The sequence below is a fragment of the Scleropages formosus genome, chromosome 13, assembly GCF_900964775.1.
Source record: "Scleropages formosus chromosome 13, fSclFor1.1, whole genome shotgun sequence".
Taxonomy (NCBI): domain Eukaryota; kingdom Metazoa; phylum Chordata; class Actinopteri; order Osteoglossiformes; family Osteoglossidae; genus Scleropages; species Scleropages formosus.
The window spans coordinates 14,544,952-14,569,325 of NC_041818.1; the positions used below are offsets into that span (position 1 = coordinate 14,544,952).

Genomic DNA, 24,374 nt, shown 5'->3' on the forward strand with positions numbered 1-24,374 from the left:
TAAAATACTTTCTTGCGTAGGTGTTTTGAATCTGTACATTATGGAAGTTAAAAAAGTCTGCTCTGGATCATAAAATTTAAAGCTGAGCCATTCTATGGCTGTTTTCCCTCAAAGGCAATTCAGGGTCTGTTGTTGCAGAAGTGACTTTCTCAGAGGCCCCTCCCAAAATGCTGAAATGTCACAGGAAGATTATATTTACCCCTCTAGACTTCCATATTCCCTGAAGAGGGTTTATTTAGTTAGTTGTCTGAGAAAAGAGAAGGAAGCTGAGCTGGGAAAAGGTTGACGTCTTGTTTCTGCCTTCACGCTGGAATCATTGCAGGGTTTTTGCACTCAGGTGGGTTGTCTGGCTTTTGTACTTGCAGCCTTATTCTCCTGATATCACCTTCTTCCAGCTGGGAAGGCAGAATGGCAAGGCAGGTGGTTGTAGGGTTAGGGAATCTTTTCCAAGGGCCCCCAAGACACACAAATACACTGTCTGAAACCACTTGTCCCAAGCGGGGGTCACGGCGAACCGGAACCTAACCCAGCAACACAGGGCATAAGGCTGGAGGGGGAGGGAACACACCCAGGACAGGATGCCAGTCTGCCGCAAGGCACCCCAAGTAGGGCTCGAACCCCAGATGCGTCACACAGCAGGCCCTGGCAGAACCCGCCACCCCACCCACAAATACACACACTTATTCCAGTTTATCTGCTGACCTAAAAACACTTCTCCATTTCTGAGTTTTGAAGATATTTCTAGAGCTGGGAGACCTTACCGAAATCAGATCCCTCCAGGGTCAGGATCAGCTGTCACCGCATTCGATGTTGAAATTAGTTCGAGCAAGTCCTCAGGGGACAGTGCTGGTTAACAGTGACTCATTTTATTTGACTAATGACTTCAATTAAGTGACTGAGCTGGGTTAAAAACGCCCATAATGGGTCGCCCTACAGGGCACAAAAGGTTCAGCCCTACATTGAAGTTACAAAGCTATGATCCTAGAGTGGGCTTTGCATTATTTCAAAAACATGTCCAGTAATTAGGAGATGTTACATATTAAATGGACTTCTGAAAAAATATCATGCAACAGTGCAGATGTTTTCAAATCATAGATGGGGTCAGAAAAGGGGACTCTCGAGAGCTTTATTAATCTGTGACATTTAGCTTTGTTTGCTTCACTTGCCTACGCACCTCTGAATGCCAGAAACTTTTCTGCAATAGACTGTACTCGTTGAGCACTGCAGCGTGAACTGAACATTTAAAGAGATTAGATGTGTGTGTAAAAACTGTCAAAATGTTTGGAGAGACACCAGCCCTAATCTCATTCACCCACTACTGCTGTTTTGTCAATCAATGTATTCATATCAATGTGTGCTCATAATTACATATGCACACATTTAATTCTCTGTATATTTAAAGACTGAAAAATCTAAATGATTAAGGGATGAGGACTGATACTGGCATTTTGAAATTTATCCAGGCAGCAAATTTGTTTATGATCCCAGTTTTTTTTACAATAATACTGAACTCAGAAATAATCTGTGTATAAAGGGCTAATGCTGTCTGAAAGACTCGCTGTGTTTTTCCCTTTTTTCACTGCTAATCCACTCCCATAAATTCCCACAGTCAATGAAATGCATAAAAATGTGTGACTGTGAGGTTATCTCAGTTCACGAAAGGGATATGCTCGCTGATGTGTTTACACGAATGTATCTGTAAAGGCGTGCAAGCGTGTGCTCGGCTGTTGTTTGAGTGTAGGTTTATGTAGTCATTCTCTGCTGAGTGAGTCTGTAAGTAGGTGTGCTCCACAGTGTGTACAGCGCTGTGTGACAATATACAGTGCCGCTTGAAAGTATGTGAACCCCTTGTGTCCCTTAGTTTTCCCACAAAATTGTTATTTAATGAGATGCAGTCCTTCTCAGCTGACATAATGCACTGGTTAAACCAAGTAGATAAGCAGAATCAGGTATGTAAATCATAATTATTTATTCCTTTTATAAGTTTAAGATTTAAGTTTTTTTATATTTTACACAAGAATAATGACTGTCCCTTTAGGGTTCACATACTTTCAAACAGCACTATATCCCACTGTTTCGTGTAAAGAATTAGACATTACTCAAACTCTCATGTGGAGAAATAACTAGCAGACAAGGAGTGATTCTCAAGAGTGGAGAAACCAACAGAGTTCAGGATGACAGCATTTGCCCTGACTGCAGCCACACAGAAAAGCACACAGGCCTCAGGTAACTTGCCACCTCACACATTTTTCAGTTTAGTTCGTTTGTGCCTTTGAATTATCATTCTCTTTCCCTCTGAGAATGAAAACACACACAGTCTGAAACCACTTGTCCCAAGCAGGGTTACGGCAAACCAGAGCCTAATCCGGCAACACAAGGCGCAACCTTGGAGGGGGAAGGGACATACCCCAGACGGGACACCAGTCCGCCACAAGGCACCCCAAACAGAACCAGAACCCCAGACCCACCTCGTGGCAGGCCCCAGCCAAACCTACTGCGGCACTGTGCCCCCCCCCCGAGAATGAAAACAAATAACGAAACACTCAAACTTACCGTAACTTTATTTGTACTTCATAAAGTGCACAACTGACTATTGTTAGACTTTTTAACTTGACTGCATTTGACTTAGTGGTTAAACATTAAGATATCTTGTCCCCAACAAACAAATATCTGAATCAGCTGATCTTACTAGGATCACAGTGATAAATGACATCATGGCAATTCATGGTCTTTCATCTTGTTGCTACTTTGAGGATCATTAGTACTTTTTAATGTAACTGTAATTGCCTCATAATTTTCAGATGAGTAGATCTGGAGCTGGAAGGTAGTGGGTTGGTGTTTGGGGACTGCTGAGATGCACTTGTTATTATCTTTTAAGAATTTTACAGCGGTGAAATGGTTGGCCTGCTTCTGTTTAACAGTTGGTCATCGAAACTGCAAAAACCTTTAAAATGGAACTCTAATTTTTGCAATTATTCACAAATTATTTGCTCTGGGATTTAACCTCTCAGTCAACTGAGCGGTTTAAACAGCTCGCGTTGGGAGATTTTGGGTGTGTCATTTCATTCATCGCAGCAAAATTCACAGACATGCTGTTATTGTGTGGAGAAATAAAAACTTCCAGTCTCCTTGGCAGAGGTGAAACGGATTGCCATGGTGACTGTGGTAGAACTGTTGGTGGGTGAAAATGCTGTTGGTGGCAAGAATGCTCTGCGAATGACAGGCAGGGGAGGACAAGCCGAATCCCCTGTCTAGGTACTTTCACTTACTCCTAGAGATTCAAATACACTCTCTAGGAAACTTTGGGATGTGTTTCTGCAGAACACTTACAAAGTTTGCTACTGTTTATGTCGTGGGAAAGACAGGTATTTAACAGGTAAATCTGGTAGACCTCCATGTTCTCCTTATGGCCGTTGTAACTGCAGATGGGCATTGTGTGCCACTTTGAAGAGTGCACTCCCATTTCTCACATCTGCAATGCAGCAGAAGAACAAAAAAACCCTCTAGCCTTCAATAAAACAGGGATCCAGTCCTTGCATATTTACATATACAAAAAGGGCATGGAAAAGACCAGTCCATGTGTTTGCTCAATGCTGCCTGGAGGAGATCCATCTTCCTGTAACTGTCCATGAGACATTAAAACATTAACATGGAAGCCCTAACTGCAGTGCAGACAGTCCTTGAAAAGGTGGCCTCTGTACAGGGAATGTCCATAAAAATCTGTAAATAGGGTGAATCCATGGTCATTCTCCACCTCTCATTTTCACCTGGGAAATTTGAGCAAATTTGGTCAGTTTTTTGTTTTTTTTTTTACTTTTTTTGCCCAAGTAAGGTCAAATGTATTGTATTTCAAACTCTTTTGAGGTGAACTACCATTTCTGAATCCCAGCCAACAAAACAAAGCAAGATGAAAAGTGACTGTGCATCACAGAACAAAAACCTGCACCGCTGGGAAGACATTGTCCTTGGAACGCCAAACCCAGGTACTGTCAACTAAGGACAAACCAAGTCTCCTACTAAAGGTGAAAGTGAGCAAGACCCTGTGGCCCTGTGGAGTATATGTTTGGATATCCTGCAAAGGAGGTGCCTGCTGAATTTCCTTCATACATAAATATTTACCTTTGTACAAATACTCCTAATAGGCTTGTGTGGAATACAATCTCTGAACAACTGAGATGGTCTGCTTGTAGAAGACAGCCATGGACTACTTGTACTGCATGGGTGATCCAAGTCATTGCCCAGAAGTCTTCCAAAAAAAATAATTTAAAAAAAAAAAAAAAAAAACAACAACAACAAAAAAAAACCTTTATATTTCTGGTCTTCCAAAAAATATATTTATAAGTCTTCCTTCAAGAGCCATGGTCATTAAAGACACTACTGAAATGGACTTAATCGACAGAGAATCTACAGGAATATCTGTGGCCAAAAGCAACTAAAGCCTAAAGGCAATAAAGTAAGAAGCGGGACACCTTCAGTGCTCACCAACAGTTTCTTTCCGAGTTCTGTGGTGCAATATGGGAGGAGAATTACAGGCAGACAAGGATACAAGGCATGCATGTGCCAACATTTACTGGAAACATAAAGACAATTTCCTCACTATTTAATGACCCAAGACCCACAATTATTTATTCACCGCTTGTCTCTGCATTTGCAATCTTACCTGTATTCATTTCTATAATACTGACACAAACAAAGTCAATAAGAAATACTATTGAATATTATTTAATAAAACAAATATATTTGTATGATTATATATACTGCCTTCATACTTCCTGGACTGTTCCTTTTGTATTTCCCTAAGCAGTGTGAAACATTTCAAATCGAATTCTTGTCTCGTTTCCCATTTTCATCATGTTCACATGAAGCAAGGATAAATATTCGATCAGCTAACAGAATTTATTTATTTATTTTTTCTAAATTTTGACTTTTCTGCAAATGATTTCATGTTGTTTGCGCACGTCTCCTGTACGCGGCGGTTTGAACAACCCCTCCGTGGACATCGGTGCCGGGCTCGTAATAATTGCCTTCTTCCATAATTAAATTGGCAGCCGTCCAAATGCGACAGACAGCGGATCATAAATTACGGACATGTCGCGAACTGCGGCGCGCGAGCGCGCGCGCGTGCATGTGGCGGCCAGCGGCCCAGGTGTCCCGGGTGTCGCGGGTGGCCAGGCAGGTGGAGGGTGTTCCTCGCGCTCCGTTCCACGACAGACTGCCAAAGAGTCCCGACACGACGCTCTTTCAGTGACAGTAAAAAAAAACAGTGTCCTGATGCTGTAACAGCACGTGCAAAATGATCGCGCTACATTAATGACAACGGAACTGTCAAAATGAGAAACACATCAAAGCACATCTGAAACTTAGTGTTTCTAACCTATTTTATTGCAGTCGCGCAGAGAGCCGTGAACGGTGAATAATTCATTTTATTAACTATGAGTAAGGCATAAAAGCGCTGGGCATCTAGCGCACTTCTTGAGCCAGACACTTCAAAATCTCATAATTACATTGGCAGCCCCTCAAATTCAACTTGAATGTAGTAATCCTTCAAATAAATTCAAACATAAATTAATAATTTGCAGTGCCGACACAGCTGTCCAGTGCGAACCATTGGACACATAACGAAAGCTACCCTCTTCCGCTTGCAGTCTTTATGCAATTGTTAAATAATTTTACTGGAAATATTTACGCGGTGTGTGTTGAACAGTGAGGCCCATAGGTACGCGTGTAGAAATAAATTTAAACCAGCATATTAATTTCCCTCGTTTTGCAATGTAGGTTACTTAAAAATCATGCCACGCTTCTTAAACTCAGTGTCCGGTAAGTGGCTTTTTCAAACTTGATGTAATTTTATTATGGTAATACGTTTGGTTACAGTTAGGCCTTTTAATTTTATTCAGTGACCGAAAGCAAGAAGACATTAACAAATGAAATTAAATTGACTACTAAGAGTGACATTTCTCACAACAGGGAATCTAGGCAATCATGTAGCCACGAGATGATGGGTAGATATGGGTAAATTGCCACTTTAAGTCACATAATCATACAGGCGTCATGATCGAAATAACAGATTTATCATACTTCGTTCACTCACTCCTCTTGTACTGGCTGATCCGTATTATACGCATGGTTTATATATTTGTTTATTATGGCAACTTGATTTGCGTGTGAGAAACGTGCGCAGCCGACAGTGATTCTCCGTGATTATTTGCGGTGCGTTGCCCGCCCGCCCGCCGGCCCGTCTCGCCTTTCACCCACAGGCAGCGCTCCGCCCGCGCCTCCGTAACTTGAGCGCTTTGGCCCGCTCTCCGGCTGACTGACGGACAACAACAGTGTTTTGTTGTAGAGGGGGGAGGAAAAAAAAAAAAAAAAGGCGACCGGGAGGGAACACGCGTGTTCGCCAAGGTCTTTCTTTCGCCCTGTCTGAGTTTTTGTGGAGGTTTCGCCGGAATCTGGCAGAATGAAAGCGCGCGCCGCCGCGTTCCTCCTCACGTGCTGTGTGTGCGGCCTGTGCGCGCTCGCAGGTAAGCGGACGCACAACGCAAGATTATGTCTGGGGATCGCAGCAGTGCGAGTGTGTGTGGGGTCGGTTCGTGGCCACTCTTCTTTGCACAACGGTGAGCTCTCTCTCTTGTCCAGCTCCCTTCAGTGACAGAATAAGGGTGAAAAGACACGTGGTAGCGAAATGAATGTCTAACGTTATCCTCGTGAACACTGTTGCAAGCCAAGTGGATGAAGAAGCGCGTGGGTCGATGGGTGACAGGGAGAGATGAAGGGCTCTTTTTTTTTTTACCGCAGTCTGTTTCACCTCTGGGGCCAGCGGATCCTAGTGTTTCAGGATCTCAGGAGCCTTGGTTCAAATCCCACTTCTGCTGTAGTACCTAATGGAGACACTTAGCTTCAATACAGTAAAATACCCTGCTATAAAGGGGTACATTATTGTAAAGATGATTATCTACCACTGCAAATCTTGTAGGAAAAAGTTGTACAACTGTACAACTCTAGTAATAATAATGGTAATAATTCCAGAACCCTGCTCACCTGAACATGCAGGTGTAGGTCAGGATGCTCTGGTCCATTACGGCAAGCTAAAGCTCCGCCTGCTGTAAAGAATGAATGATTTCGATCAGCAGATACCGAGGTTACTATTTTAGAGAAGTAGTGAAGTTATTTTTGCTCAATCTTCGAATGGGAACTGTGGAACTGGCCCAAAGCAGTCGTCCGGTAGGTATCCTTGTTTATTTCCTCCCACCTGCCGCAATGACAGCAAAGCCATTACCTTGTGCTTTATGCTCTCTTTAAAGTTAATTACAGACCCGAAGTGTTGCCTGCTTCTCTGAGCTGTGGCGCTCAGCAGTTCCCAGCCAAAGAAAATGCTTCTGGGGCCACAGGGTACTCAAAACTTGACACAATGCTTCTGGTTCAGAAAAACATGATGGATAGAAGGACTGTCTTCACCTCAGCAAGGTGTATTTCATGTTCAGTGGAAGATGAAGGATTTTACCCACTGGGCTAACCCTGAATTTCCTCTTTCTGGAGGCTTTATTTCTTGCACTACATACATTTGCTTCTATGCCCTCACATTTATTTAATCTAAATGGAATAAATTATAACATTTGAATAATAACTAGTGATGCTCCTTTACAAGTATATGTGTAACTGAACAGGTTACTTTATATGTAGTGTGTGTTCTTGTGTTTTCCACATAATTACTGCTGGTTCCTTTTTTAAAAAAAAAAGTTATTGTTCTGGGACACAGTCTTAAGTTTTAAGGGTAGTTCTAGATCTGATCACTCATTGGCTGAGAGTAGTTCATTAGGCCAGTAAAACATTTTGACATGAAAATTTTTTGTATGTCTATTTAAATTTAGCGTCATGATTTCTAATAGAAAGGGCAACAAAGTGGTGCAGCGGTAACACTGCTGCCTCATGGGACCTGGGCTGTTTGGGTGCAGGTTTGAATCTAGCTCAGTCTGTAGAGTTGTCATGTTCTGTCCATATCTGCGTGGGTTTTCTCTGGGTGCTCTGGTTTCATCCTGCAGTCCAGAGGCATGTGTTTCAGGTGAGTTAATGACCCAAAATGCTTGTAATGTGTGCATAAATTAGTGTGTATGGTTACCCTGCAATTAACTGGGGTTTCATCCTGCTTAGGCTTGCACTATGCCCTTTGGGTATTGGGTCCAGACCACTGTCACCCTGTCTTGTAAAAGTGGTTAAGGAAAGTAACTAATTTCTAATATACATTCAACAGGTTCACACAGTTGCAGTGACATTATAAGGAAATCTGTGGACTTTGGTTGGCTAGAGTGCTAAATACTGTAAATTATGTAATTAATGTCACTGGAAATTGAATTGATTGCTGATTTTTTTTCTTTACCAGTGAGGTAAAGTATCAAGCTCTGAGGTAAAATACTCTCTGCTCCTAGTGACCATACTGTGCAACACTGAAATGCATATGTATATCAACACAATGGGGAAGGGCTGGGGCCCATAGTCAAAATCTGGTAGGAGAAATATTTGTTGTCTAAAACACCTGCTGTAGGTGTCTTGGAGGAAGAGGATAAGCTTATGAAGACACTGTTCAGCAACTACAACCTGAAAGTCCGGCCAGCCAAGACACCAGGTGCCAAGGTGGTGGTGAGAGTGGGCATGACACTGGCTTCCTTTGTCAGCTTGGTAAGACTCTCTCAACATTACAAAACAAGGACACAAATGCCCAGAGATGCAAGTCACAGTCATAGTTCATGAGGACAATTGCACGTTCCCTACTTCTTTTTATGTTTTTATTCCTTTTAGTGGAAAACTTAGAAGCCCTGTAGTTTTAACAAAGTCATTTTCCCATTTATTCAAGGAATTTTGCTAAGAAGCTTCTCTTGGTAAATACGCACCCAGTTGTGTTGAGCCTCAGGGTTTTTGTTTCTTATGCTCACATAGTACAGAATGTTGCTTAATTACCGACTTGAACTGCTCTTTGGTTTGGCCTGTTACAGTGTCACCTGATCTCACAGTCTATAGCTTGCAGGTCCAGTTTTCATTATGCACTCTATGACCTACACGGTTTGTTAATTCTAGGAAATCGTTTTTGTTGATGAAACACCAAAATTTGGACTCTTGTTTTCTAAATTATCGCATTGTTGGCATTTCTTAGTTAACCTGTTCAGGTGCACAGTATGGTATTCAGATATTTTCAAAATACTGTATATCCCCAGTTAGCGAAGGTAAGATGCTTCTCTTAGACAGACACTAGTAATGAGCACATCCTTTTCTACAGCATGGCTACAGCGGAAGTAACAATACTGCTGATGCGTTATTGGATAGTTGTGAGAACATCATACTTTGGAAACCAGCCTGCTTCCGGTTGTTGAAGGGCAGCAGCAGATGCCAGAGTCAGCCCATCCTCCCGTCTCGGAGACGCTTCCTCTGGCCAAAGCAGCTGTCCCACTTAAATTCCTCCCTGAGTTTTAAATAGCATCGAGTGCCAACCACTCTCCGCGCAGAGGTGTCCTGCTTGAGCAGACACTGGTGCTTCTCGGGTTTCCCGCCTTTTAAAAGCGGTCTGATGAGCCGAAACCAGGATTGTCTCTATTGCTAGAACTGCTGCGTTGCTGCTGAGTCTCCGCGTTGCTGCTGAGTCTCCACATTGCTGTCACATTTACGCCGTTCTTTCATTTTGAAGGAAGCTGATAACCCATCACTTATTCATGCGAATGACATAGAAAAGACCAGACGTCTTACAACAGACGAGTTAATGATGCAGAATTCGCAAGTAAAACGCAACATGAAGGTACAACCATTTCACGGGTGCAATGTGAATACAGAGCACAGATCAGTAATATTTACCCCTCTGGACTTTACACCTAAAGGCTATGTATATGTGGTGGACAAAATAACAGGAATACCTCATAATATATTAATCTCGTGTACTAATAAGAAGTGCTGTCCTTCAGCTTTAGTCCTGCTTGGAATGCTTTCATACAGGTTCTGAACTTTGGCCAGTGGGATATTGACCAGTTCGTCAAGAAGAAAAGCATCCAGTTCCCTCGTGTTGCTTTGAAAACCGACAAATCGAAGTACGACTTGTCAGGCGTCTTCAATAGCTGACGCATACTTCTAACTGGCTATCAGCCTAATGTGACTCACCTCTACGGCTGCATTTGTAATTGTGATTGTTACTTCAAAGTTAAACTTCTTTAGTATGTGGTCTTTCTGTTTTGTCCACCCCCTGTAAGTGTGAACTAGCGTCTAAAGGCCGGTTTGCCAGAGTTGTTGGAGCACAGGGATATGACTATGGCTACAGTATCCAGTTATGTTCTTATGGTAGTTTATGGCCCACTAGGTTTCACAGCACCCCATTATTTATTTAAAGTCTTTTTTTAGATTAAAGTAACATCAACTTGGTTTTACAGTTGTGACTAATTTGTTGGCTGGGCGTCTTTCCAGCTAAACCAGATGATGTTATTTTCATTGCAAACAATGATTTTAATTAATCCGTTGAGTGCTGAAAAACAACAAAAACCCTCTTTTGGGACACCACTGGAGAGCAGGATTCCAGTTGGAGCACTGCTGTTATGCTTGTGCTCATACTTTTTGTGTGCCATAGAATTCTAATTACAGTTCCAGTTCTTTCAGATGATTCTTTGCACTGCAGAATATGTGAAGTTGTAAGATGATATTGTTCTATGCTTAACAGATGATATTAAGCACAGCTTAGAATTCTACCAGTTTATGCAGCAGTACGTTTTACAGAGCCTATTCAGTTTCAGTATCTTCTTCAAAGGTACAACACACGTATTTATTGGGCAACCTTGAAGTTATGATTCTTTATCTTAAGAAATGTGGTAAGTTGTTTAATTTTTTTTAAACATATACAAGCCTGAGATGAAAATAAAAATCACTTATAATATAAAATTGCTGTCTTCTGTTTGTAGAACATGAGAAAAGAGGAGATGAGCACAGTTGTTGTCATGAACCTGGTAAGCCAATACGACCACAACCCTTTTACACCGGGTAAACAATGTACCCTGTAGGACCTGCAGCTTTTTTTCTTTTCCCCATGACTTCAGTACATGTATTGTTTGCATAGAAAATAATGACAACTGAATCTTTATATTATGTTGTGAACAAGAACAGGAATTGATGAAATAAATTCAGGAATGTAATGATATCCCACAGACCTTAAGGTCACTGAAGGACGTGTTAACTTACTGATGTTCTACTACATGTTTTTCTATATATTGTGATACTTTAGTCACATTCTCCAAATACCATGTTTCCTTTAGGAGTGGACAGACCACCGTCTGTCCTGGAACCCTGCAGAATACGGTGGTATTGATGTTCTGAGAATTTCCTCTGGGAAAGTGTGGCTTCCAGAAATTGTCTTGATCAACAAGTGAGTGCCAGCAGTGCTATGTGTGTACAAGAGTGTTTGCGTGAATAGTCCTGCTGCTGTAATAACAAACAACAACATTTCTGTTTTAGTTGAGATACCCCTCTACTTACATAAATTTGACTTGCGTAAATCCGGGTTTGCTTAAATTCCCGGATTTGCACCTTATTTACGGATAGCGCTTTTATTTTACGCGAAACATCTGAAAGATGTTAAGCGCAAGTCGGCATTACCAGGCAAGGCAGGAAGCTGCATCTTCCCTGTTGTCATGTGTTTTGAGCCGTAAACGCATCTGCTCTCGATAGTGTAGTGCTTTTTCCTTTTTTGAATTGGAGATGAAATTGAAAATAATAAGGAAGCATGAAGGTGGACAAAAATTTGCATAAATCGAGGGGTGTTTGTATATCTTTTTCTCTCTTTTTCCAGAAATCTGAACCATTTTCGATACCAATAAAAGCTAAACTAGGCCTTCAAACCCCATACTTCTTCCTTCCAGTGGCCAATAAAAGGGTACCTGGAATTTCTTGCGTGGAAATAGGGTTAGGGTTATTTAAAAATGGCTTCTGTCTGTCCTGTGGTAGTTCCTGTCACCAAGACAAATTCCTTGTATGTGTGAACATACTTGGCAATAAAGCTCATTCTGATTCTGATTCTAGATTAAGGGTGACCTGAAGCTGTTGTCACTTCATGCTGCGAATGCTACGCTTTTACAGTCCTCTAATCTTTGCTCTGGAATATTAAATGTGCTCCTCGCAAGAGAACAAGGTTAATGCATAATGCTACCTACTCTCCTCAGCTGGAAGTTAAAAGCTGAGGTACAGTGCAGGCACCCATCAGGACAGCTGGGACACACCATTCCCTTACTCCGTTACCCCCATTCCATTATAGATCTTAGAGGCGCCCATTAACTGTGCGGTAAATATCCTCTCTACCCCATTCATCACTGCTGTATAGCCAATTAAGCAGCATGACTCCCCAAAACTGCGCCACTGGCACGATTCAGGCTGAGGTATTCACATGGAGCTGGGGGTAATGCTGCACTTATAAACTCCGGGGGCTCACTGTTGTGTAGCTGATTGATGTGCTTTGTACCCTCCCACAACAGACTTCAGCAGATGGTTCTCAAGCTTGACTTTGCCTCATGATTCCAGGGGATGTGTTCGTGGAAGAGCCTACATATGCTACTGGATGTGTATGAATGTGTGACTCTTTATGAATAAGTGTGTGTGTGTGTGTGTGTGTGTGTGTGTGTGTGTGTGTGTGTGAGACACCATGGCTTTCCATAGTAATGAGATTGTATACTGTAATAAATGAACATACATTCTAATAATAATAGAGATAATAGGTAATAGACATGAGCCTCTCTCAAAGGTAACGATTTATATCTGTGTCTTTACAGTAACTGTGGGTGGACTATATCCAAGGTAAAGATAAGATACGTTGTTCTCCAGAGTTAGTTGTATTATCTTTTCACAGTAATGGTTCACCACATGTTTTACCATGCTGGCAGTAATGTGTCTTTGCAGTGATTATCCACAATAAGAAGTTGAGCCCTTTTCCACAAAAAAAATGTGCTGTATTTCTCTCCACGGGAGCAAAATGCTGTTTCTGTTCACAGGTTTATGAAAGATTACATCATTTGCCACTGTATAAATCTGTACGCTAGGCAGAATGCAAGTATTACGATAATGTATGTATCATTTGTAACCATGGAGTTGTTCTCTCTTCGCAGTAATGATGGGGTGTTTGACGTGGCCCTTCATGTGCATGTTCAGGCTTACAGCAACGGTAAAGTTACCTGGTCACCTCCAGCCCTGTTCAGTAGCTCTTGTGGTGTCAAGGTGAGATTCTTCATTGGTTTGGTACCTGTTAATTTGTATGACTGATTTGGAAAGAGATGTCTGCTGTGTAAATAAGTTGTTTAAGTTAATATTTGACCTAATTTATGTTGTTCTCTCACTCAACACATTGCCATGTGTTACACTCTTAGAGGTAATTGCCTTTTTCACTGAAGTCATTCATGCGTATGATTTCTGCTAGTTTTAAATTGCCATACTGAAGACAAAATGTCTAAAAACAGAATTGCAACATAATGTCATTTAGTCTTTGTCATGCCTGTTTAGTTTTTGTATTAGACACCCTTGTGACATTCTTTACAGCTTATGATTTAGTTATAGTAACAGTGATGTGTTTACAAACAGCAGGCCAGAAAGTTATTTCTTACTGGACTTTATATGTCTTATAATTATCTGGAATAAATAAACTATGAAAATATATGTATACCTTTACAAGCATTTTATGTGGTTTACATGCAAACAGAGGCAAGTAGATTTCTTTTACACAGTTTCACAAAATTTCACATTTTATTTCCTATAACACAATACAAAGCACACTAGACTTATTTCATTCCACAAAACTTTGAAATTTTTGGACTAAAAATCATAGAAATGTCATACCTTATACTCATGAACTATATTTATTTTAGCTGATTTCACTGTCAGTGATGGCCTCTCAACAGTGTTATGCACCTGAGGAATATTAGGCATAATATTCTTTACCAAGATGAGCTGTACAGAAATACTGCAAAAATAGTAGCAAATGCATAAATGTTTGCTACTATTTTTGCAGTATTTCTGTTCATTCATTCTTTGTATTGTATAGGAACTGTCCAATTAAAAAGGAAAATACAAGGGCCATACCAAAAGAAATTAGCATACTGTAATTGCCAAGAAATGTCTGGCAATATTGAAGTGAACGTAGTAGTTCCATCTGTTGTCTCACACCTGAATGAAAAATGATGTCACTTGCTTCAGTCACTTCATCTTTCAGCACAAAAATATGCTGAAAGGACACGTCCTTTTGACGACATATGGTGATAGGCTTTTTTCTGAAGAAGGAAATCCCTTGGCTGACGTGTATTCACCTTGTAGAAGTGAAACACACTAGGGAGAACAACCATCCTCCTCCTCTGTGACTGTTACCTTCATTCCCTCTTACCTCCCCAGGTGCAATACTTCCCCTTCGACTGGCAGAACTGCTCCATGGTGTTCCGCTCCTACACGTATGACTCCTCTGAAGTGGACCTGCAGTATGCTGTGGATGAAAATGGGGAGGAGATCCACGAGATTATCTATGACGCAAGCTTTAGTGGTAAGGGCTTGCACAGGAGAACATAGATTTAGATGAGACTGTATGGATAAAGCTCCAAAGTAGATGGTACTGGAAGCAGGGGAAAAAACTTACATCAGGTAGTGGGGTCATGGACAAGGGAGAAATCTTAAAATGGAAACGGAAATGAATGTGCAGACATCTGTCATCTACATGTTTAAGGCTGGGTTTGGCCTCTATTTTCCTCCTCAGTTCTCTGTGTCATTCTTCCCTTGTCCCAGAGAGTGGTGAGTGGTATATACGGCACAAGCCATCTAGGAAGAACATCCGAAAGGACTTGTATGAGGACATCACCTTCTACTTGATCATTGAAAGGAAACCGCTATACTATGTCTTCAATATCGTTATTCCATGCATTTTAATCACCATTATTGCCATCTTCAACTTCTACCTGCCCCCAGATGCAGGTGAGAATAAATGTGTTAAGCACTCAAACTGTCATCACCATCTGCCAGTCCTTTGTGTCTTTAAACACAAATATGCACACAGCACAGGATAGCATGCAGTCAGTCAGTTCATCAGCTGATAAATGAATTTAGCAGTTCATCAATATGTGCTGCAGGATTGGGCTATAGAGCTTTAAATGCTTGGTTTCACCCTTAGTTAATGAGGCTCTCAAGCTGGGCATAAGCAAACTTTTTTTTTTATTATTTTTTTATTTTCGAGGCAGAAATACTGTTCATGAAACACATCAAATATTGGTTAAGACATGACTTTGAGCCAAAATCCAGGCTGCAGTGAGTGTAGATGATGGATCTTGGTCCTCTGTTGCTTAGGCCTTAAATCAGGACTAAGGGTTGAGGGAACCCAGGAAAAGACAAGTTGCTTCTGCTGTTAAACTGACACTAAGCAGATGGCATGAATCTGCAGTAATGCACCTTTCAGTCCTTATTAGCATTGCATGACCTCTTCAGTTCTTGTGTAGCTGAGCTTAGAATCTGTGCCCTGCTCTTTCACAGTACATCCTCTTTTACTGTTACCACCGCTAATAAAAGCAGAAGATATAAACACTCCCATGTTCACAAGTGACTGAATCATCCACTGTATTTTGTGCTGTTTTGCTTCTCAGCAGTCCGGGTGAGGGGGAGTTAGTGTAGCAGGTACATCACACCATAGCAGTAGTGTTCTAACTCTCTATTATAGTTCTGTTTTATGTCAGGAACCTGTGTTGAAATGTAAAATTAGCTGTGCTAGGTCCCTCTTTTCACAACTGGAATTGACATTTGTAATTAGTTTCCCAAAAGCCACCTTGTGCAGCTGCCTACTTGTTGAGTATTCTGCCCACTCCATTTCTTGATGATAGAAGTCATTAGGAATGTGCACACAAGGGTAATTTCACACTGAATAAATTCTTGTCAATAAATGGCCTTGAATACAATTAAACAGAGCAACTCTATAATACCTCAATGTCCTTAGTATGTGTCTGCAGGGAAAAATGTTGTTCATCCATGCGCTAGTTTGTGTGCTTAGGTTCCTAAATATAATCAATCTGGGATCAATCTGTGTCTCATCAGGACTGTATACGTAAAGGTAAGAAAATGGCAATTTTGCGCAGACATATGTTTCTAACAGTTTGTCTCTTTACAGGTGAGAAGGTGGGCCTCTCCATCAACGTCTTGCTCACTTTAACTGTGTTTCTGCTCCTACTGGCTGACAAAGTTCCAGAAACTTCTCTGGGGGTTCCTGTCATTGTGAAGTACTTGATGTTTACCATGACCTTGGTCACTTTCTCAGTCATCCTTAGTGTGGTGGTGCTCAACCTGCACCACCGCTCCCCCAATACCCACCAGATGCCCCTTTGGGTGCGCAAGGTGAGTAGCTGCATTTAGGTAACAGTACAAAAGATCATATCAGTAGCAAAGTTACATTTTAGTACTGTTGTTCATTTGTTAAAGTACAGTACCAAGTGTCTTGTCAAATTAGACTTTTTGGTTTTTATATATTTCTATGTGATACATCATATATTTCAAGATGTAAAATCAAATTTAGGGCACCATAGCAGTGTAGCAGATGGCACTGGTATCTCTAAGTTCCTTGGTCTCAGGTTGAGTTCTGGACCCAGCTATGTCTGTGTCAACTTTACGTGCTCTTTCTGTGTTCGGGGGTTTCCTCTTTCAGTCCAAACAAATGATGTTTACATGGGTTGTATTTTCCCTGCATATGTGCAAGCGGCCTGATATTGGTTATAGTCCTTTCATGGGTTTATCCCACCTGGAGTCCAGTCTTTCCAAAGATTGGTTCTGTGTTGCTGTCATCTTATGTTCACAAGTACTTTGAGAAAAGGAGTGAATACAGAATTTGGATAAGATTTTACATGAATATTATATGTACATTATGCTTGGTTTCCATTCTTATTCTGTTATTTACTGCACATTTAAGTAGTTATATTTGTTTTGGAGGTATTGGGGGAATGAGTACCATAACGGTTATAAAGATCCTATCTTTAAACTCAGAACTCAGAGGGCCCAGGTTCAAGTCTCTCCTGCTGTTTTTCCCCTGAGCAAAATATCTTTCTTGAATTGCTCTAGTAAAAATTACCCAGCTGTACAAATGGGTGAGTCATTCTAATTAACACTGTAAGTCGCTTTGCAGAAAAGCATCAGCTAAATGATAAATGCATTACTTCACCTTGTAAATGGTCCCAATATTTTACCACAAAGACATGAAAATGCTGTTTAATGTGTAACTCTATATTGGAAGCTTGCGGTGCTAGCGGTGTGTATTAGATACCCATGTCCATAAATCCAACCATATTACATTATCCATTGGCATTTCGATCATAGTTGAGTATGAAACTCATGAATAATATTGACAACCGTGATAAAATTAAACATAATGCACTTGAAGAGAGTCAGACTATGAAGCGAATAAAATTTCTTTACATATCTAGAGTGCTGTGTACCAGCATTAACCTCTTAAAATGAGTTTGCCCTCTATATTATTTAAAACTAATTACTCCCTTGGTTGTGAAAGAAACAGTGCAGCTGCGGGGCTCTGCTGCGGGGGCCCATGTGGTTCACAATCAGAATGTTCCCGAAGGAATCAGCATGTTTCAGTAAAATGGAACTGCTTACAGTCATATAATAAAACCTCTGTCCGCTTCATCGCATTGAAATTCGGAGTCAGACACAAGTACAACAGAGCCATCGTTACTAAACCCCTAAGCGGCACCATTCAGCCACCGATCAGCACTTCTGGGCCCTGTTTCATTTAAAGGTTGCCCTCTTGGCAAATGGTCTGTGAAACAGATGGCATATGTGAATGTAAGACATATTGCGATGGGGACTGACCACTGACAGGTGCTGCATGTCAGCTCAAGAAACATCTGAGCATGAATTTTAACGAAATGCTGGATCTCGAAACGGTAGCTAAGTAGCATGACTGAAAAGGAAATTAATATGTAACAGTTAAGGCACGGACTTGTAACCTGACGGATGCCAGCTCAAGACCCATAAGCGCTTCTGTAGTACCGTTGAGGGTGACACATTAACCTGAGCTGTTTCAGTAAAAAATCTAGCAGTATGTAAAATGTGAGTAAAATTGCAGTGTGTTTTTGGTATGAGTGTGAAAAAAACTAGGAAACTGCTGTGTTCCTTTGTATTATGGTGGTCCTTGTTCCTACTCCACCTACTTCCACCAGTTTCTCCCTTGCTTAGGTACACGCCGGTCCGTCGCTTCATGCAGATGAAAGTTAGAGCTATGAACAATGACATGAGTCTAGTTGAGATGCAGTGGCAGTCTGAGGACCACACATTGTCCATTGCATTTATTTTTCTTTATTTGAGCATTCGGAATGCTTCTATTTCAAAACCCTTTTAGAAAAAGTGTTGATTTGTATGTATGTCTATTACGTGCAGTAGCTTCAGAGAGAATTAAGACCCCTCCACTTTTTCCACATTTTCTTGTGTTGTCGACTTTTTTGAGTGCATTCTTTTTCGCCTTCAATGAACACACCAAATCCCATCATGACAAAGTGGAAACACATTTTTAGAATTTTTTTTTTTTTTTGTAAAATCATTCAAAGAGAAAAAATGAATGGAGCCACGTATAGAGAAGACCTTGAAGAAAGCCTGCTCCAGAGAGCACACACGCCTTGGCAAAGATTCACCTTTCTGCATGACAACAATCTGAAGCGCACAGACACGTCAGCGCTGGAATGGCTTTGGAACAAGTCGCTGAATGTCCCTGAGTGGAGAGACCCGAGCATTACAGTTCACTGACACTCCTCATCTAGTCTGACAGAGCTTGAGAAGATCTGCGAGGAAGAATGGGAGAACTGCCCAAATCCAGAAGTGCAAAGCTGGTAGAAGCAGATGCAACAAGTGTCGCAGTTTTTCGGTTGGGTCGCTGCTAAAGGTGTTCTTACAAAGTACCAAGTAAAGGGTCTAAATACAGTAATTACGTAAATGGGAGATTTCAGTTTTTTATTTTCGGCACATTTACAAAAATTCCCAGAAACATCTTTAAACTTTCTCGTTATGGGGTTATGAATGTTGATTGATGGCAGAAAAGGATCAATTAAATACATTTCGGAACAAAGTGTGGAGGGGTCTGAATATGTTCTGAAGACACTGTTTAAGACTGAAATATTGGCTAATGGAAAACGGCAAACTGGCCAGTCTGTCTCAAGTGTTCAGTTTGGACTCTGTGGAACAGAGAGACTTCAGCTGCTGTGATAATACCAGTGTTTACCAAATACTAGTGAGGGACTTAATTTACTTTACCCGACTTGGAAGCCTTACATCAATTCTCATAAAGCAAGCAGATATTGCTGTTATTTCACAATAGAGAAAAGGATATAAAAGAGCGTTTTTTGCCCCTTAATAATATATATGTTTCAGTCTCTAAGGACTGCTCAAATGCAGCTCTTGGACTTCAGGGCCTCCTGATGATAGCCTAGAAGAAAATCTGTGGAAAATTGAGACGTCTGTACTCCATATACAAGACTACGAGGTTTTCTGGAGCGAGCTTGGAGTTTGTGCCTTGTTTGCTCATTTCTCTCTCACTAATGGTGTTTGGCTCTACAACTCTGCAGGATAAGCAATTGCAGGACTGTCTGATCCTTTGTTGAAATTCAGACATTGCGTTTCCTTCTGCCACACTGAAGCCCAACATGTGTTTTGCAGATTTTCATCCACATGCTGCCCCCATACCTGGGACTTCTGAGACCCAAATCCGAGACCCCGCTCTCTCTGGAACAGCACCCGAAGCGGGAGATGTCCGTGACCATCAACAGAGCCGCTGATGAGTATTTCATCCGCAAGCCTAAAACCTTCTTCCTACTCCCCAAACCCAACAGGTGAGTTCAGGATTCGTGGAGGTCTGTGGTGCCATGGGTGGTAGCTTTGGAGTATTTTCACATTGAACTTGGTCAACGATCCTTGGATTTTCACATTTGTCTATTTGCCAAGCTCCACTGTGTGTGGTGAAAGGGAGCAGCTTCAAGATCAATTGACAAATTCAGTTGTGTTGCCCTCCACAGAGACGTGTTCTGATTACATCAAAGTAAGTTTTATCGTTCATTTGGTTCAGGCGGTTCCACCAAACATACTCTTTGTGAATCATCCTTGTATATCATTTGAAGGGGGGGAAAAAAGGCTCATTTTATTTAGAAAGACCAGCTCACAGAAATGCTGCGAAGTCCTTATTGTGTCTTTTTAGTAAGTGCCGAATAGTGTCGTTAATGTGAAGCACACATTTTGATGCACACTTAAAATAGCCTCACCTGAGTTTTAAAGTTTTTCATTGGGAAGATAATGATTGTGATTAGTGCAAATAAGCTTTGACACCTCAGGCTTGGCTGACGCCTGGGGCTCCAGCTCTGTTGGATCAAGTTCATGATGCAGCAGTATTCCGGTTCTTCGCCGCTAATTGGTTTTACTGCATGTCTTGGCACCCCAGGGCATAGCCTCACTCGAATTAGTCTCCAGATTAGTCATCTGCACCTCGAGCTATGTGATGAGCGGAGGTCTGAGGTGGAGGACGCAAACAGAACGGACCCACTGAAAATGAGCCATATGATCAGATGGTCCTTCCACCTTTTCTTCCCCATTGCAGCAATTTTTCTTTTACTAACCCTATCAGGAAAACACAATGATGGGCGGTTATTCTTCAACAGGGGCAGCACGTTGCAGTTGTACTGCCAAATCCCGGTCAGCGACGGCGGGAGATTTGGGCAGAGGTTTGAAACTGCTGCAGATATCTGTTAGGGGATGAATGACATTTAATGAAATGTATTGCAGCGAACGTCGAAGACGGCACGCCTTTGAGCGGTCCGGTTTCAATGTGGATCCCAGATGACACCAACGCTCTGACGTTCTCAGCAATTCTGGTTCTGTCTGGCAGCCGGCTGGAGTCCAAATCACACGCCACGTTTACAGAACGTCTCCTCCCTCCCAGTCTAGTTAAAACCACTTGACATCCAGTCATTGCTGCTGCACAAGCTTTAACTTATCCGAAACGTGAGGCAAATCCATTTAGTTTTCCCCAAAACTCCTCGGCGATTCTGTTGCACAGCTGCCATTCATCTTGACATTAATTAATGTAAACGGCAGCGAGGGCATAAACGCAAACAGTGGAGCCGGACTCTTATTGTCGACGCATGTGACATTTTCAGGGGGCATTTGAAATGATCGGTGGCCTCGGAGGAAGTGCCAAAAACAGCACCACGCTGCCCCCTGGCGTCACTTCAAATGGGTGCATCTCTGCAGACCTCCGTTTTTGTTGTTCTCAAGGGTAAGGGATGCGGTGTTTCATAATGACCCAGATGCTGCACTCTGCTCAGTTGCTCAGTCCCCCAAAAAAGAGCATGTGTTATAGTATCAGTATTGGGATTCAACCTGGACTTTAATCGGGATGGACTCATCACATGGCCGTGGGGCTACTGCTGAGCTTTGTGGAGTTCCCACGACTCCGTCGGGCGACGCCACCTGCGTTTATTGGCGAGGTCCGACGTGCTCTTGTAGCCTCAGCTTTAACCGGATGCTGTTACCGCAACCGCATGTGCTATGATTGTTTTCTGATTTTACAAGTGGTCCTTCTATGGGGTCACACCCTGCTGCTACTGTGTATGTTTACCTGCACAGGTATGAGCTATTCCTGCAGCCCACAGTCAATATGTGTTATTGGAAGCGAAGGGGCTAGTTGATTTGTACTGCGTGACTCCCTGCTCACCCGATGCACCTGACCTTATTTACCGTTGTATATTTAGCCAGTAGTTTTCTCTGAAACAGCTTCCAGTGGTTTAGCCCTTTGTGCTGCTGGATAATTTGTTATTGTGTCAATTCACAGTAAGTACCTTACTCAAGGGTACTACAGCAGGAGGTGGGATTCAGCCTGGATCCTTTGAGTAGAAGGCAGCAGCTCTAACCACAACACCACGTGCTGCCCGAAGTGTGTTCGGCCTCTCTTGACCTCTTGTGCTGAGGGAGGCTCCGGTTTCACTGACTCCTACTCTCAAGTGCCGCTTTCCTTGCCTGGCCACCACTCGGTAGCTTATCAGGGTCTGGCAGGCACTGGAACTGGGTGCGCAGGCTTGGGAATTTTACGAGATAGCCGTTCCTGATCTGTGAGCATGTGGAGCAGGAGAGCAGAAAGCACACACCTGTTGCCATCCTCCTGCCCTTGATGGTTGCAGAGACAGCTGCTTCCCACTGCGTACTTTTGTTTTAGCCTGAATGTGTCGCAGTAAGGTCCACTCCTCTCGGGATCTGCGCTCCGCCTCTACTGCCGTTGCCGTGTTTAATTATACTGGTTGCACATTGCTGTTTGTTACACATTTATTATACTTTTTTTTAAATACATTTCAGCTTTTCTAACTCAGTGTTTTGAACCACTGTAATTACATCACAGACTTGACTAAAGATAAAATGCTCATGAAGTCTTTAACCTAAGAGTTTAGGTTAAACTTTTAAGAGTATACAGCCATATTTTCCCTGTTTTTCGTATTTAGTCACCGAACGTATGGTGTTCATACGTTCGGTAGCGAAGTACGCAGTGAGCGTGGCTGTAAGGCAAGCCGGTGCAGCGTTGGCTGCGGAAGGCCGGAAGGTGTTAATGACAGTGAAGAAGAGCAGCACTCCCCCCCCCCCCCCCCCGTGCTCGCAGTCATCGTCTCCTTCCTGCTCATCTCCCGGGTTTGGCTTGCAGCCCTGGCTGCTGAAGCAGCTTCCTGCCCGAACCCTGCCACCCCCACCCCCTCCCCCAGCAAAGATCCCTGGACACACACAAAGCTACCACTCTTATCTCCCTCCACCCTTACATCATCTCCCTCTGCCACTGTTTTTTTTTTTTTTTTTTTTTTTTTTTTAAACTGCGATGGGGAAATGAGCCCCCTTGGAGGTGCACTGGGAGGCTCTCTACCAGGAGCAGCGCCTGTTCCCTGCTGTGTCGGCTGCTAGCTCAGTGTAGCTGGTGCTCTGACGCAGGTCCTGGTGGAATCTCTGCCATTGCACTTTCGCATATCCCCTGTCTTATCTCAACAACTGGTAGTGACAGTTCAGCGACTCATTAATTCCTCCATGTGACTTTTGTTTGCTGATGGAACTGGGAAATTTTGCTTTGCGTGGCTGATGCGAATGGGGCCAGCAATATGAAGTTGTCCTTTCTCGTCCTTTTGGACACACCAGGTACCAGCCAGAGGGTTTCTGTACCGATCTGCGCAAGTTCATCGACGGCCCCAGCCATTATCTCACCCTTTCCCCTGACCTCAAGTCGGCCATCGCTGCCATTACGTACATCGCAGAACAGCTGCAGGCTGAGAAAGACTATGAAGCCGTAAGGATGGGTGGGGCAGGGTGTTCGTTTTTACACGCCGGCTTGTTTGCTACCTGAGTTTGTGTCTTAACCTGAACCGCGTCTCTTTTCTTTCCTCTCTGTGGGTCAGCTGAAGGAGGACTGGCAGTACGTGGCCATGGTGGTTGACCGGCTTTTCCTCTGGATCTTTGTTGTCTTCACCACTATCGGCACTTTGGGGATCTTTGCTGATGCCAGCTTTAATACCACTCCCAGTGACCCCTTTATGAACCCTAACCCTTGAACGTTGTCTCCCTCCATGGTTCACCGTGTGTGTGTGTGTGTGTGTGTGTGTGTGTGTGTGTGTGTGTGTGTGTGTGTGTGTGTGTGTGTGTTACCCTGCTTCATCTATGTAAACAAGTACATATGCAACTTCGGGAGTTTCTTCATTGTTTGTGAATATATGAATAAATGCAATAAAACTGCTGGTTCAACAAGATTTCTAAATTTTCTTTGATGTGAAAGTGCACTGTGTTGTGTTATTTCTGGAAGCTTTCTCTACTATGTGTCTGCATGAGACTTTGTGTTCTTTCCCTGTATCTGCATCCACTTGAGTTTTTTGCATTCGAATCGGTCGGGTTCCTCTGTCTGTAGTTCCCAGATGAAGGAATGCTTGCGCAAGTCTGTGTTTCCTATTCCTGTCAGAGCGCGTGTGTATTCGTGTGGATCCCACACACACAACAGGGCCAAGCGTCTTTCACCAGCTGCACCAACAGCCCGTGGAATTTCCATTTGAAATCCTTTCCCTCACATTTGACACCTCATCCAGATTAACACAGCCCGCTCTTGGTCACACATCCATGCGAGCATAGACACACACACACAGACCTTTATCTATTTGATAAAGACACTAAACACAATAAACAAAGGTCCAGTGGCATTCCATCCATTCTCACAATGCTTCCGCTGTGCAGCCTGAACCAAATGCCCTTTGTTGGTCCCCTGCCACACCTATATTTATCAGCACGCTGGACCCTCAAAGGGGATTGCACTGCACGGAACAGGATCGTACGGCCACTGGTTCGAGGAA

The 24,374-nt window shown here is 42.6% G+C and overlaps 1 protein-coding gene across 2 annotated transcripts; it reads left to right on the forward strand.

Moving 5' to 3' along the window:
• The first annotated feature begins 6,289 nt into the window (after positions 1-6,289).
• Positions 6,290-23,631, forward strand: chrnb1 (cholinergic receptor, nicotinic, beta 1 (muscle)). Of its 2 annotated transcripts, none has more exons than XM_018744394.2 (11): positions 6,290-6,521; positions 8,540-8,673; positions 10,926-10,970; positions 11,277-11,386; positions 13,116-13,224; positions 14,389-14,533; positions 14,773-14,958; positions 16,139-16,362; positions 19,678-19,850; positions 23,179-23,326; positions 23,436-23,631. In XM_018744394.2, exons 1-11 carry the CDS (start codon positions 6,458-6,460, stop codon positions 23,586-23,588), a joined length of 1,491 nt encoding a protein of 496 aa, XP_018599910.1. In that variant the 5' UTR covers positions 6,290-6,457; the 3' UTR covers positions 23,589-23,631. The 2 variants fall into 2 exon arrangements, with proteins under 2 accessions (XP_018599910.1, XP_018599911.1); XM_018744395.2 differs by having other exon boundaries at positions 23,442-23,631.
• Positions 23,632-24,374: the final 743 nt, after the last annotated feature.

Bases quoted from the DNA above. Each gene is read 5' to 3' on its own strand.
- chrnb1 (XM_018744394.2), top strand. From the start codon at position 6,458: ATGAAAGCGCGCGCCGCCGCGTTCCTCCTCACGTGCTGTGTGTGCGGC. The intron at 16,363-19,677 runs GTGAGTAGCTGC...TGTGTTTTGCAG, and splicing joins TGCCCCTTTGGGTGCGCAAG to ATTTTCATCCACATGCTGCC. The intron at 23,327-23,435 runs GTAAGGATGGGT...TCTGTGGGTCAG, and splicing joins CTGAGAAAGACTATGAAGCC to CTGAAGGAGGACTGGCAGTA.